The sequence below is a fragment of the Pinus tabuliformis genome, chromosome 3_2, assembly GCF_031772625.1.
Source record: "Pinus tabuliformis cultivar Carrire ecotype Pingquan chromosome 3_2, CPIR1, whole genome shotgun sequence".
In the NCBI taxonomy this organism is placed as follows: domain Eukaryota; kingdom Viridiplantae; phylum Streptophyta; class Pinopsida; order Pinales; family Pinaceae; genus Pinus; species Pinus tabuliformis.
The window spans coordinates 1,021,402,942-1,021,417,941 of record NC_142302.1 but is presented as its reverse complement, the minus strand read 5'-3'; the positions used below and the strand labels follow the sequence as shown (position 1 = coordinate 1,021,417,941).

Genomic DNA, 15,000 nt, shown 5'->3' with positions numbered 1-15,000 from the left:
AGTCTGGATCAAGAAGGAAGAGGAAGAGGATGCAGCTCTGGCATCTGCAAGGAAGCAAGAGAAGAGGAAGAAAAAGGACCTCTCCAAGGTTAAGTGCTTCAACTGTGGGAAACTGGGTCATTATGCGAACCAGTGTTCGAGGAAGAAGAACAAGGGAGCGACTTCTGATTCCAAGGCAGCGCCAGCGAAGGCGGAAAAGGAGGTATAGGAGGATGACGATTGTGCCATGAGTGCTCATGTACCTCTAGAGAAGAGGTGGGGAGACATCGAGCTATAGTCGGGAAGACTACAGGAGATGAGGGGCAAGATCCTTGAGGTACCCAAACTCTTGGATTATACCTTGCTACGGGAGCCCTGAAGAGAAAGTAGCAGGACTGGCGGATGTCGGTAGAAACGAATGCGGATGAAGCGACAAATAGTGCTACAGTGCAGTAGTCACAAGCAACGCAGAGCTAGCAGAGTGCAGCAGTGCGAGATGCACAGAAGAGGTTGCAACAGTGCAGGATGGCACAGAGAGGTTTGCAACAATGCGAGAGGCAGGCAGTTGTTGCAGCAGCGCAGAGGCAGTAGAGGGAGCACTTGATAGCAGTAGAGAGAGCTTTAGCATTGGGAGTGTTTTTCGCCTAACATGGATGTCAGTAGTTGGTTGGATCAGTTACTTACTTCTTAGTGATTGAGTTGCAGTGCAGTAGCAGTTAGCAGTAGCACGATGCAGGATGATAAGAGGGGGTTGCAGTGCAAATGCAGTGTTGGGAGAAAGGACCAGCAGCAGCACGGATGGAGAGGGAGTTGTCGTACAGATGCGGTAGTGGCAGTGGCAGGGCCATGGGCAGCAGTACAGGACGCAACAGTGCACAAGATGTTGGGCGGGGAGGCCTAGCATCAGCACAGGTACCGGTGTCGTATAATCATAGTGATGCTTAGTGTGGAGTATTACTAGAGCATAGTCCTCACTAAGAGGGAGTGTTGATTTGGGGTAGCATCGGATGTGCTCTAGCCATGAAAATTGGTGGAGAGGCTTAAGCACATGAGATCTCCAACACCCAGAAATGGTTTGGGCAGATTCTACTCAGTTAAGGAGATATTAAAATAGTTAATATTTTTAATGGAGTTCCTAAGTCTAAACTTAGGAAAAATAAAATATTAATGGGTATTAATATAAAACTGGGTTAGAAGGTTCTAAATGACATGGATCAAGCCAAATATAATCTTAGCTGTTGATTAGAGATGTAATCTCGGTCGTTGAAGGACCAACAGGAAAAGTATAAGAGGAGGCTTGAGGGTCAGTTAGAGAATACACCAGAGTGATCAGTCATTCGATTTTCTAGAGCAGGGTTTGCTAAGAAAAGTCGAATCAGTGATCAGTTTGTAGTGAGGGGCAGTGAGTACGAGACGGAGAGGCAGAGATAGTGCCGAGAGACTAGCGCAGAAGCAAAGAGAGGCAGAAGTTGAGCCAGAGGGAACACGCGAAACCAAGCAGAGTCAACGCAGAGGCCAGAAGGGCCTGCGTCATCCACGCAGAGGGCCGTAGAGGCTGCGCAGTGCCTCAGAGGGCTGATGCAGAGGGTTTTGAGCTGACGTTGAGGCCAAGTGGGCTAACGCTGAGCTTCAGAGTGTGTTGGAGAGGGTTTTGTGGGGTAGATTTCTAAATATCTGCTTCTGCATAGAGAGGTATTACTGCCGGATTATTTTCTTTGTCGAGTGAGCCGGTTTGGCACCCGGTTGTACTCAAGGAAAGACTACATAATAAAATAACCCTCTGAATTCATCCACAGGTTTTCCCATGTTGGGTTTTTCCAGGGACGAGTTGTCCAAAAATAACGGTGTCACTTGTGCGTTTGCTATTTATTTCAGTTGTTGATCTGTAGATGATTGACCATATTGTGTTTATTTCGATATTTATATGTTTAAATAACTTGTTCGTAATTAATAAGTAGGAGAGATAAACCAAAGAATACAGCTAAAATTGCTAACAGGTAATACTTAGAAATTTCAACACTTCGAAGAAACCATACTAGTTCCAAACCATTAGTAGTATCTCTATCATCAACACTACAATCCCAATTGATGTATCCTCAAGTCCCAAGTTGTAGTGTAAGATCATGTCAAATCCTACTTCTAGCTCCCTCTGAAGTCAATATTTCTAGCTTGACTCATGAGTCCTTCTTTCCCAAAGTATGAGGTCTTCTTTAATCATGAGGCTTCTTTAAAATCAGGGATAATTCTTCTAACTGAGGTAATCGTCTTAATATTATCCTCCCTCTTACCAAGAAAACCTTCTTGATTCCAAGCTGTCATTTGATGCATGCTAGATTTTTGACTTCTCAAATGCATACTTCAAACTGCTTTCTAAAATCACGTTCTTCCATAATTCAGCAAAGTCTTCATGCTTTGATACGTTCTTCCAATTCTTTCATAAGTCTTAGACAATTCTTATTATTGACTTGCAAACTTTATTAGGCAGCTATGAAAGAACAAATATAATTAAGCAAAGTATAAAGACAATAGCAACAATAGTAATCAAATAAAGGAGATTTAGAGTACTTATCTTTTGAGACAGGAATCAACTCCCTCTTGAGTCTTGACCTTGTACTTCTTGTAACCATCTTTTTTCTCACATCAACATGATGTCAATTCTGTCATTCTCAAGAGCTAGGTATTACTCTTTCAGTGGAAACGATTAGTCCTAGGGTTTTTGTTCTTAGGGTTTTCTTAGTTCAGACCTTTGCTAGGGTTTACAAACCCTAGATGCTTCAATATCCAAAGTCTTTAGGACCTGTCAACTTTCAAATTGCAAGTTCTACATGTATGCTAATGTGTTAGTTACAAACCCTAGCATTGCCATTGACATATCTTCTATTTATGAAATGGAGTTGAATGTCTAACCTTCAAAACATAAAGGAGAAGTATCTACTATATTGATTATGTCCTTGTCCTCAAGAGAGAGGATACAGATCCTCATATTGCTTTAGATATCAACAATATTTAAATGTAATTCCTTCATAGTAGATCTAGCAATGTGATTAACGAGGTCTTCTAAGAGCATGCATCTAAGATGAACTTAGGAGACATTAGATGCAAGATATCTTTAACATAGATCTATGCCTAATTCAAAATTTATACGTACCTCCTAAGAAACCTTACCTCTCTTCCTTGAATATGGTGCCAAATCACAATTTCTTCAGGTTGCTTGTAATGCTACTATGATGCCATACGCTACTGAAATAAAACACCTCAGGGACTTGCTTAACCACAGGAGAATATGCTTCAAGGAACTTTGTTTGTCACAGAGAAGTAGTGCTTTAGGTTTCACTATCTTCCACAGATATGTGTAGCCCTGGACTATCACCTAGTCATTCTTCCATAAACTTGGATGCCTTGAATACCATGTAATCTACATTCCACAAAAGAATTCAAATGTCATTCGAATTAATGATCTTGATCACAGAGATAGGCAAGCTCAGACTCAATACTTCAATATGCCAATAAATTTGCCTGTCAAGGAGTTCCACAACTAGGTTGATCCTCCAACGAAGTCTTCAAACGACCAACACCATTGTAATTCAGATTTCATTGCATGAACAAAGAAATGTGCCTCAGTGACTCACATATCACAAATTTCAGGTAGAATGATTACATTGCATCTTGGTGATGTTATATAAGCTTGGATTTGGATAACATAGTCCATATGTCTTAGATCATGATAAACTGAAGTGTTGAAGATAATATCACTATCATTAGAAGTAATTATCAGTTTCAGGAATTTGTTCTTGTTTCTATTGCACTTGAAAAATTGACACCCCTTTCCAAGGCCTGCTAGATTTTTCAGCAACAGACCCTTGTAAAAATTTACCCATCACTCAAACAACATCTTGACTTGACATGCTAAGGTTTTTCTATCTTATTTTATTAGAGGGTGATATTCGTGACGAAGATCATAATATAGGAAATGATCTTGATGATATGTATTTTCAGTTCAAATATGGATTTCACTCGGTGCTATTTTGGTTATGTGCACCCTTACATGCTATATGAATGAGAAATTTGACTTATTTGTGTATAAATGGTTTGAATTCATATGGATTCACATGAACATTAAAATTTGAATATTTTGTGTCTTTGGTTGACCAATTTTTTGGTCCAGTTCTTTTACCAGTTCTGACTGGTTCCTGGTTCAGGGGGTCTACCGGTTTGGTCAACGATTTGATTTTGATAACAGTGGTTAAAAGGGATCTAGTGTTGGATTGTTAATACTCCAACAAAAGCCACACAGATGATATCTTATTAAATTATTACTAAGTTAAGGAATATCTTTCCATGATAATATTGCTACAAATAATAGCGCAGAATGACAACAAAGTGATTGGCCCATACCAAAATAATAACATGCAATCATCAAAAGAAATCATTAATATGCAACTAGAAATGTCACAGACATCAACGAAGCAAGCCATTGATTAAAAATTGCACATGAAGGCATAAACATTAATGAAAACAGAAATGTTCTACCAATTTTTTCTTAGTTACCTACTACTAGGGATTAAGGTGTTTCGTAAATATTGTAAACATTATGGTGTAAGAGAAACATGACGAGTTATAGGTAAATATAAGTGGTAATCTGTTAGAAGAGGATTACCAAGGACAAGTGTTCCTAAGGCTTGGTGTCTAGCCTAGGAAAACATGTCCTAACATGACCCCCTTGACTTAACTTTATGAGAAATGAAGTTAAAGTGATTTTATGAGACAAAGTCATAAAGTGACTTTTTGAGTTAATTAATGAAAAAGGGGACTTGGGGGATAAAGTGACTTATGGGTCAATGAAATTAAATTCTCACCCTTGATCTCAATGGCTAAAATAGGTCTTTCTTCATTATGAGAGAACAAAAAGGAAACTCATGAAGGAATCAGACACCGTTTTCATGCATTCTTCATGTGATTTGGAGAAGAGGAGAAAAGGAGGCAGAGAGAACCATCGGCAGGAGGTCAGCAAAGAACAGCAGCAATAGGCATGAATTCCAAATCACAAAACAGGCATGGAATTCGAGGAAAAGGGAAGTGAGATTTTTTAGGGCCTGGGCATGATTTTTGAGGCAGTTTGTGCTGCATTAATCGCTTCCAGAGAAGCACAATTTTCGAGGAAGGCACAGAATTCGAGGAAGTCTGACAGGGCATTTATTGCAGCCTGTCAGTGCTGCAGACCAGTGTGAAAATCAAGGGAGTGTAATTTTCAAGGGAGTTTCTGCTGGGAAATTCATGCAGCTAGCATGAATTTCAAGGGTGCTGTCAGACATTAATTTCTGAGCATATCTCGGCACCGAAATCAAGACGGTAAGGCACAGAATTCAAGGAGGCAGCAACAGCACGAAAATCGAGGAAATCTGGTCACAATTTCCCATTAGATAAGTCTGCATTAATTGCTGTAACAATTTCTCTATTAGAAGTAAGAATGTCTCTCTCTCACTGGTTTTCCCTTTAGGGTTTTTCCAGGGTCATTAGACCAAAAATCTTGTGTCAAAAATTGTGTGATTGCTTGTATTATTCTCAGCAAAAGTGAAAAAATAGAGTAGGTTCATCTGTTTCAAAGTTAGGAAATATTCAAGTTTATGACAGCAGCATTAAACATGTGGGTTGGGCATTAAACTTGATGTGATTTCACAAAACCTAAAACCGTTTTGGGTCTGAACCAATTTTCTACATAATCAGGCCTCCTGGAACATGAAACCAAACATCATTTCAATGTATTTATTTGTGGCTTAAATTAATAAAACCATACCTGCATGGACTTATTCAAGCCCTGTCAGTTTTGATGATGCCAATCGGCAGGGACATCTCGAGAGATCCCCATAATTTCAGAGAATGTTGGAGCCCTCTGAATACGGAACCTTGTCCCAACTTTCAAATATATAAAAAATCGAAATATAAAAAAATATATTTGTTTTTAACTCAGCAACATCCATGAAACAATTGGTAATTACAGAATCTCCGCTTACAGAATGGTTCAATTGAATAATGTTCTACAAGACAAAAAGGAAGTGGCAAACCTTTGTATGGTCAGCACTAGCAGTCATCTGAACTCACAAATTGTTTATTGATGTCTGAAGTGTCAATATGACATACCATGAGACTCTAATTTGTAGATTACTTGTGCTTTAACTTTTGGGTGACTTTTTTCTTACCTGAAGTTAATGTCACAGCTGTCCAATGGCTAATATAGTATAAATGTAGCTGCAAATAATGGCAGACTCATCTTCTGATATTTCCGACTTACTAGTCTCAAAACAGCCAGGTATAACTATGTAAAATTTGATTTAGGAGAAACCAAAGCATTTGCAAGCATTAAAAAGGAGAAAATATACTTACCAAGTTTCAGAACTTCAACTAGTGCATCACAATATTCCAACCATGCTGAAATATTGATCAAGCACCTCTAAAAAATACTCATGCAATTCTTTTTTAAGGTAATTATAGAACACAACTATCTGCTCAAAGTTTAAGGTTCATCCAGATCAATTTCTTCATCAATGACAAAACAGAGCAATCCATAATCCTGTATCTTGCAATCCAAACTCTTTATAGAGAGGAATTAAAATTGAGTTTCTCTGCTTTAAAACATTTTAGGCCATCAGAAATACAATGTAGTATTGGGGTTCTCTTGAATGACCATGATACTAATGAATGTCACCCCACAATACCAGAGGTGCCCAAATTCAGCAAATGACATCCCCTATGAAGTCCTCCCCCATCCCCTACATACTGTAAACGATAAGGGACATCCCAAGTGAAGCTACCTAGCTTGGTTAGCACAGGGGGCATAACCCAAACCCTCAGGGATGCATACCCATGAGGTTAGCATGGGGGCATAACCCAAACGCTCAGGGATGCATACCCATGGAACAATGAAAATTTTGGGGTTCTCTTGAATGACCATGATACTAATGAAGGTCACCCCCCAGTACCAGAGTCGCCCAAATTCAGCAAATGACATGCCCTATGAAGTCCTCTCCCATCCCCTACATACTGTGAACGATAAGGGACATCCCAAGTGAAGCTACCAAGCTTGGTTAGCACACGGGGCATAACCCAAACCCTCAAGGATGCATACCCATGGAGCAATGAAAATTTTACGAGTTAGAAATTAGACACAAAAGCTATTACTCGTAGCAAAAAATAAAAACATAAACTCTGATGCTATAATAGTTCATTATTTTTATACTTTTTAAGTTTTAGGCATTCCCAAATCAATGTTTTCTCAGGCTCTCAAGCCAATCCATATAAGTTGCAAGTGGATGTTGATTTTACTAAAAAGTTAAAACAACTCTTTCCTGGGCTGGAAATGATCAGAAACTGATTCCAAAAAATGACGAAAAAAGGAGATAATTAGGATATATTTCCTAAAATCCCAAGCTGTTGGAACTTGAAGCTTTGGAAATGTGTCTAAATGGATAAACAACAGAGATAGAACGTCATGTTTTTGTCAAATAGGTTTAACTCAGGTGGTTGGGAGAAGAAACTGTTATCTTCCCCACCAGAGTTCATATCCTGCAGATGACATGTTCACTATTTGTGAGGCAATCGACATTGAGGCTCTTCATAAGCCATGAGGAATACCTCTCGCTTATGGGCTGGAGGGTGGGGTGATAAATTGGAATTTGGATGTAAACAACAACCAAAAATTGTCATTTTTCTGGTAAAGATAAAGGAAAAAAAATTATCGGTGGAGAGTCATGAACCCCATGTCCACATTATCTCAGTCCGAGTTCAATGTGGGGAGCTGTCAAATTCAGCCAAAGCATGCTCTGTTCTATGGCTCTATGCCCATCAAGGTATGAACCGGGATCATTTGTGTTAACACATCATTTTAACCATTGACCACAGCCCAACAGACCAGACATACGATGTCATCTGCTACCTGAGAACATTTCATAATCCTTTCTTGCTATTTATGCCATATGGCCTAGGTCAAGGTTAAATTTGAGCTTCTTAGTGCAATGGGGGCACAATCAGCTTCCTTGACACTGGGAGATAATCAGAGAGAAGTGGCAGAAGCAGGCTTTAAAAGATATTCTGAAGCAGCCAACATATGTGAGGCACTTACCAAACGGGTTCCATGCGGGTTGCAGGGAAGCCTAGGCTCTCAATAACTTTGGGAACTATCCCTTTGAAGAATTTTTTTTGCAACTTCTGTGAAAAAATTCATTTAAAGGGGCATGAAAATTGTTGTACTTTGGACAGAAAATCTCAGATGTGCAGTAGTTAATAACTTAATACCAATACAGGCATTCGAATACAAAAAAGTAAAATGGTTATGTAAGAACAAATATTAAGGATCTTTACCAAACTAAACTACACATAAAAAAAATACTACCGCTTCATTCAAGAACACTTTGGATGGACTTTCAGATACCTGTGTGCCAAATTAACAAGCTTTTCATTCACAAGACCATGGTAGACTCCAATGACCTCTGCCCCTTCCATACGTAGCAAATCACTTTGAATTCCAGTTATAGGATCTTTCATAACAATATATCCCACCTGAATATAAGAAAACAGAAAATAAATTTCACTCATTCTAGCAAAGATTGTATTTACTTTTGATAGGACAAACCATCAATCCTGTTTTTAATGAAATACATCCCTAGCTTTAAAATAGAAAGCAAAGCACAATAATGAAAATTTACCCAAACATATCATAGTTGATAATAATTATAGATTATAGAGAATCCAATTTACTCAAAATATATGATAGATGAAATAACTTGTATAGGCTAACAAATCCAATTTCATGATAAACTCTTTAAGGATAGACATAATGCCTATCAATGAAGATAGGTAAGTAGATGGATAATATCAATAGATACTATTAATGTCCACTAGTGTTTAAATGCAGTAAATGAGACTGACGGAGATATAACACAATCAAACAGCTGTGTAGGCAAAGCGAGGCAAGGACCATGTGATTCTGTATGGTGATTTAGAAAATAAGTTACAGAAAAATAAACTGAAATGATAATAAGCAAGATCACAGTCTAAATAAGACCAAACCTTGAAGAACTTACAAAATTCAGAAATAAAAAGGTTGTCTCAATTTCCCCAAAACGTGGCATCCTTTAGGAGATAAAAATCCATATTGCCAGTGTGAGTTAAGGAGTGGTAGTGTCAAATTGCTTGATGTCAGTGATCAAATGCAAGAATCAGCAGATAGATCACTCTTTTGCTCAACTGAATATCTGCAAAGTGAGACTGAAATTGATGTTGAACTAAAGCAAGATATAAAAAAAAAATTCTCTTAATATCGAAAGACCACAGTAGAAGAGAAGAAACTAGTGATGCAGGAAGCCTAAATGGCTTCGTGATACCTTGCAAGAAGCTCAGGAGACAGTGGGAAAGCCCAAGTGGTCAGTTAGGGAGAGCAGAGTCACAGACCACCAGAGCGATTTGATAGCTATTTGGCTATGGTGAGTAGGATTGTGGAGACCGAGCCATCTAGCTATGAGGAGGCTGCAGACCAGCAGATCTGGAGGGATGCCATGGTGGAAGACTATGCTTCCATCATGAAGAATGGTGTGTGGGAGATAGTGCTGAGACCTGAGGGGAAGTCAGTGGTGATTTCCAAGTGGCTCTAAAAGATCAAGCATGTTGCGGATGGCAGCATTGAGAAGTTCAAAGCTCGATTTGTGGCACAGGGGTTCTCATAGGGAGAGCGAAATGACTATGATAAGAGCAGTGATCTCCATTGCAGCAGAGATGGGTTGGAAGATCCACCAGATGGATGTGAAGACCGCTTTTCTCAATGGGATCAAACAGGAGGAGGTATATATCAAGCAGCCATAGGGCTTTGAGGTTCATGGGAGAGATTCTCATGTATGCAGGTTGAAGAAGGCCTTGTATGGGCTGAAGTAGGCACCAAGAGCATTGTATTCGTGGATTGATTCCTACTTGCAGCACATGGGTTTCAAAAAGAGTGATCTGGATCTGAACCTATATTACATTGTGGTTGGCGAGGATCCACTCATTCTTGTACTACATGTAGATGATCTGTTTATTACAAGAAAGGAGAAACTCATTGAGCACTACGAGAGAGACCTTGCTTTCATGTTTGAGATGACCGATATAGGGCCAATGAACTATTTTCTGGGGTTGGATATTTGGCAGGAGGATGGGCATATCTTCCAAGGACAGGGCAACTATGCATGGGGCATATTGAGGAGATTTCATACTAAGGATTGCAGGCCCTTAGCCACGCCTATGATTACCAACTAGAAGAAGCTGCATGCTTCTGATTCTGAGCTGGTAGATCCTACTTTATATCGACAGCGAATCAACTAGTTGATGAATTTGGTCAATACCAAACCAAATATGTTTTTCGCAGTCAATACATTGAGTTAGTTCATGGTGGAGCCAGTGTTAGAAAATGTAACTAGGTTCGGTTTTCATAATTGTATGTATATTTGTATTAATGTAACTTTTATGAAAAAGAAAACAAAAGAGAAAAAGAAAATTTATTATTATTATTTTTCTAGATAACCATGTTTTTCATGCTTCTAGGGTTTCTTGAGTCAATAAAGAATTTTGTCATGAGTCAAAGTCCCTTTTGAGCATTTTGTAATCAAAAGAAAATATTATTTTTGAGTCTAGAAAGTCTATTTGACCCCAAGACCAAGTTGACCCTTCCAAAGACAAGTCGGCCTAAGGAGGCCTAATTCGACCACATGAAGAGGCTATATATAGGAGAGACTTCAACCTCACTTGGACACACTGACAAGTTCGATCTCCAAGCAAGAGAAGCAGAAAAAGTGCAAAGGTCAAGAAGAAGTGCAAGGGCAAGCAAGAAGAAGATCTTTCTATTTTTGTCATCTCTCCTTCACACGTGCAAAGTTCTAGGGCACCTTTTCAACTTGTAGGGCCAAAATTTTCTGAAATGCAGGGCCAATGTTTTTGTGAAGTTGCAGGGCCGAAGTTGCAGTGAAGTTGGGCCAAAATTCTGAAGTTGGGCTAGTTTTGAAGCTATTGACCTTGTGCACTTTGACTTGTTTGAGGAAGTTTTCTTTGGAGGGTTGACTTGGTGCTTGAGGAGGTTTTGATCTTGGTCTTTGGGTCTTGAATGTCTCACTTTGAACTGATTCTATAAGAGAAGAATTTTTCTAGGTTTTCCCCTTGGAGGGGTTTTGCCCTGGCTTGGAGCCTATATCTTGTGTTCCTTTTTGTTCTTGTGATCTTCATGTACTTTATGGTTTTGGTAATTGTTTGATGAAGAAGACATAACAAAATAATTAAAATCCAACAAATCTCACAAGTAATTATCAAGTAAGAGGAATCAAACCCTAATTTGTAATACCCTTGATTTCTCAACATCTAGGAGGGTGCAATGGGTGCTTGTGAAACATGTGTTGCGGTACCTATAGGCTACAATGGATTATGAACTAGACTATATCCAGGGGGTGGAGTCAAGTTGACTAGCTACACAGACTCAGATTGGGCAAGAAGAGCACATCGGGACATTGTTTCATGTTGGGTTTGGCGATAGTGTCGTAGTCCAACAGGAAACAAAAATCAATGGAACTAAGTTCTACATCTTGAAGAAAAAGGGTAACTACATTCGGTATTTGTCAATGTAATTTTGATCTTTGTACTTGTCAAGAAAAAGAATTATTATTATTTTTATAAATTATATGAATGAGGTTCTTGCTCATTCTATAGATCTAGGAAAGTCAAAGAGTCCAAATCATATTGAACGATGGACGGGAACCAAAGATTCTTATGGTTGAGCATCTATGTAATAAACACGAGTCAACTTAGTGTCAAGCAGCCCTCCAAGACAAGCACCATCCTTCAAAGAAGACGCCTGGAAACAAAGAAATGAAAAGACATCATGTCGACCTGCAAAATATATATTAATGACTAAAGAATGACATGTCGGTTCACCTAGATAAGTTGGCTCAAACTAGAGACACAACCACTATATATACCTAGCTGGGGTATCCGCAAAAGATAAGAAGAAATCTTAGAGAAGGCTCTGAAATTCTCGAATAGGTGCAGGTAGAATCTCAGATGGTACAAGAAAGAATCTCGGATAGGTGCAAGATGGTAAGGTGCAGTCTCAGTGATAGCTACAATGAAGCCCTCGCATATCTCTCTGTTGTCTCAGCCTAGTCACAGGGTCACAGTAATGGTTTTGGCCTTCATAAGGATCTTGGTGAAGTATAGACACAGTCATCACTATAATCATGACACCAATCATGATCCTAATGCAGATGAAGTTCTCGGTTATAATCCTAGTAAAGATAAGATGCAGAATTGTGCATTGGTGAAGACATGTTATGCAAGAATGCAACCATAATTTCGGTGAAGGCAGAGCTATGATAAGACAAATCATGATCTCAGTGAATCCAGGAGCAAACCTCATGAAGATCTCAGTGGTATGGTGAAGACCTTGGTGAAACTAAAACAATGAAGTTGCAGCGATAAAGATCTCAATAGTGCACCAATAATTATGATATCAGCAGTGACAAGGAACTTGGTCTTGGAGTGGCAGAGAGGGGCAAGTGTCAAGGTCTTGGTGTTCGTCAATTGGAATCTCTATAAGAAGAATTATGTGCGGGTTTTTCCTCTCCAAGAGGGAGAGGTTTTGGCCCTGGCAGAATGCCAACTTCTTGAGTTCTTGTCTCTTTGTTTTGATAGCAGTTTGATGAAGTAAACACACACACTAATAATAGAAGAAGATCAAGCTAAGATAAATTGTAAAAAGCACTTCACAAATTGCTGTCAAGTCTAGAAGAATCTGACTAACTGCCCTAGAATCTTCAACACTGCAGAGGTGGAGTATATGGCAGCTAGTCAGGGTAGTTGTGAGGTACTTTGGCTTCACAAGATGTTATATGGCTTATTTGATCAATAGCTAATACCAACAGTGATCTACTATGATAATGAGAGTTGTATCAATCTCACAAAGAATCCAGTATTTCATGACAAGTCAAAGCATATCGAGATCAGATACCACTTCATCTAGGATTATGTTCAAAGAGGGGCAATGAATATAGAATATATATCTACTAATGAGCAAGTTGTCGACATTCTCACCAAGTCCTTGTCAAGGGGCAAGCATGTTTACTTCATGGACAAGATAGGAATGGTGAGAAACACTTTCCTTGGTAAAAGGGAGTGTTAGAAAACGAGTACCAAGGGCAAGTGTTTTTAAGGCTCGGTCTCTAGCCAAGGAAATGTTGATTTTCTTAGTGCAATTAGGGTGAGCACAATATTTCTGAAATTCTGAAAATTACTTTTGATGCAGATCTTTTAACTTATTCCAATATATCATTCAGCAATTATACTTCATAAATTCAACCATAAGGAACAGTGGAACAGTAGAGATAACAACACACAAAAGTAGGCAAGATTTACCATGGGAAAACCCACAGAGGAAAAAACCAGCAACCTTTTCCAATAGAGAAATTCTTCTTGTTCAATGAAAGACACACCTAGACCTACGGTCAAACCTAGCCTTCTCCTCCAAGTCAAATCACCAAATTTGATCCTGCACTTCACTCTGCCTGTCTGACCGAGAATTTCGGCCATCCTGCAATAGCTAGTTGCCCCAAAAATTTCGGCCCTGCAACAATTGCCCCAGTAACCCAAAAATTGTGACCTCTTGCAATAGTTACTCCAAAAAAATGTGAACCACAGAGAGAGAGAGAGAGACTAATCCACACGTGCAAGATGCAAAAGAGAAAGAAAAGAGACATTTCGGCCTCCTTCATCCTTCTTGTGAGAGAATGTGAATGCCTAAATGGAGAAGGTTGAGTTGCCTTTATATAGTAGTCTGTATTGGGTGAATGGACGTGTCTCTTGCCACCAACTTGACTTGGAGGGAAGCCAATCGTCACTTTTGGAACAAAATTTACATTTCAAGAATTCAAATTTTCATCTTTAAAAAGTCACAATCGAACTTTGACTCAAGCATTTATTAATATGCTTTACAATGATAAATACAATTACATCAAGTGACCAAATGTACATTATGAAAATCAGCCACAGTTACAAACTCAAAACTTTTTATTAACTAGGGAGGTATTCATAATCACTATTCATCATTACCAATATCATCATCTATCATCAACGTACGCTAGTGGCCATATTCGAGGCAGTACCAAACCCATGGCGATGTCATCAACATATCAAAAGTCACTCCTCCATAGTGACTGGTGCTCGAAGCATATGGCCTCTACCTAGGCCAAAATGTTGAAACCCTCAACTAGCAAGCACTCACTGAGCGCTTTGGGCCAAGACCTCACTCAACCCCTTCCTAGTTAGTGATTAGGCCTAGATGCTCAAAGGACCTCACTCCACCCTATTCGATGTGTGATCAGGATCCAGGACCTTACTCCACCCTTCCCAATGTGTGATCAAGGTCCATATGTTGAAGGACCTCACTCCACCATTCCTAGTGTGTGATAAAGGTCCTCCTCCAAGAGACACTCACTCAACACCGCCTATTGAATCATCTAGGTCTCTTGGACCCATTCTCCCTTTCGGGGGAATGTCCATCAGTGTTACAAACATATCAACAATCCCTCTCAAAGAGAGGGGTAAGCTCCAAGAGCCCTAGCTTGTCTCTAAAGTACATGAACTTATCTCTTAGCAACGGCTTCATTAGAACATCAATTGTCTACCCATCGATGGAGATCTACTCAAACCTTATTGCTCTCCTCTACACCATGTCCCAGATGTAGTGGTACTTAATCTCAATATGCTTCGACCTGTCATGGAACACGAGATTCTTTGAAAGCTTCACACAGCTTCGATTATCGCAGTGTATCATCGTCTGTTCCAACTTGGCCAAACAATCCTGGAAACAACTTTCGAAGCCATATTACTTCAATACGAGTCTCATTGTTTAACATGTACTCTGCTTCAGCAGTGATAAGTGCAATCGACCTTTGTTTCCTATTCATCCATGATATCATAGTGAATCCCAAACTAAAGCATACTACCAAGGTACTCTTC

At 39.3% G+C, this 15,000-nt stretch overlaps 1 protein-coding gene across 2 annotated transcripts in view; it reads right to left on the bottom strand.

Moving 5' to 3' along the window:
- Positions 1-15,000, bottom strand: part of LOC149184059 (glycerophosphodiester phosphodiesterase GDPD4-like) — a 250,566-nt gene that overhangs the window by 61,278 nt on the left and 174,288 nt on the right. For both annotated transcript variants that reach the window (XM_089417391.1, XM_089417392.1), the window contains one exon: positions 8,405-8,532. In XM_089417391.1, coding sequence (XP_089273517.1) covers positions 8,405-8,532 — 128 coding nt within the window. The remainder of the gene's footprint in view (positions 1-8,404; positions 8,533-15,000) is intronic.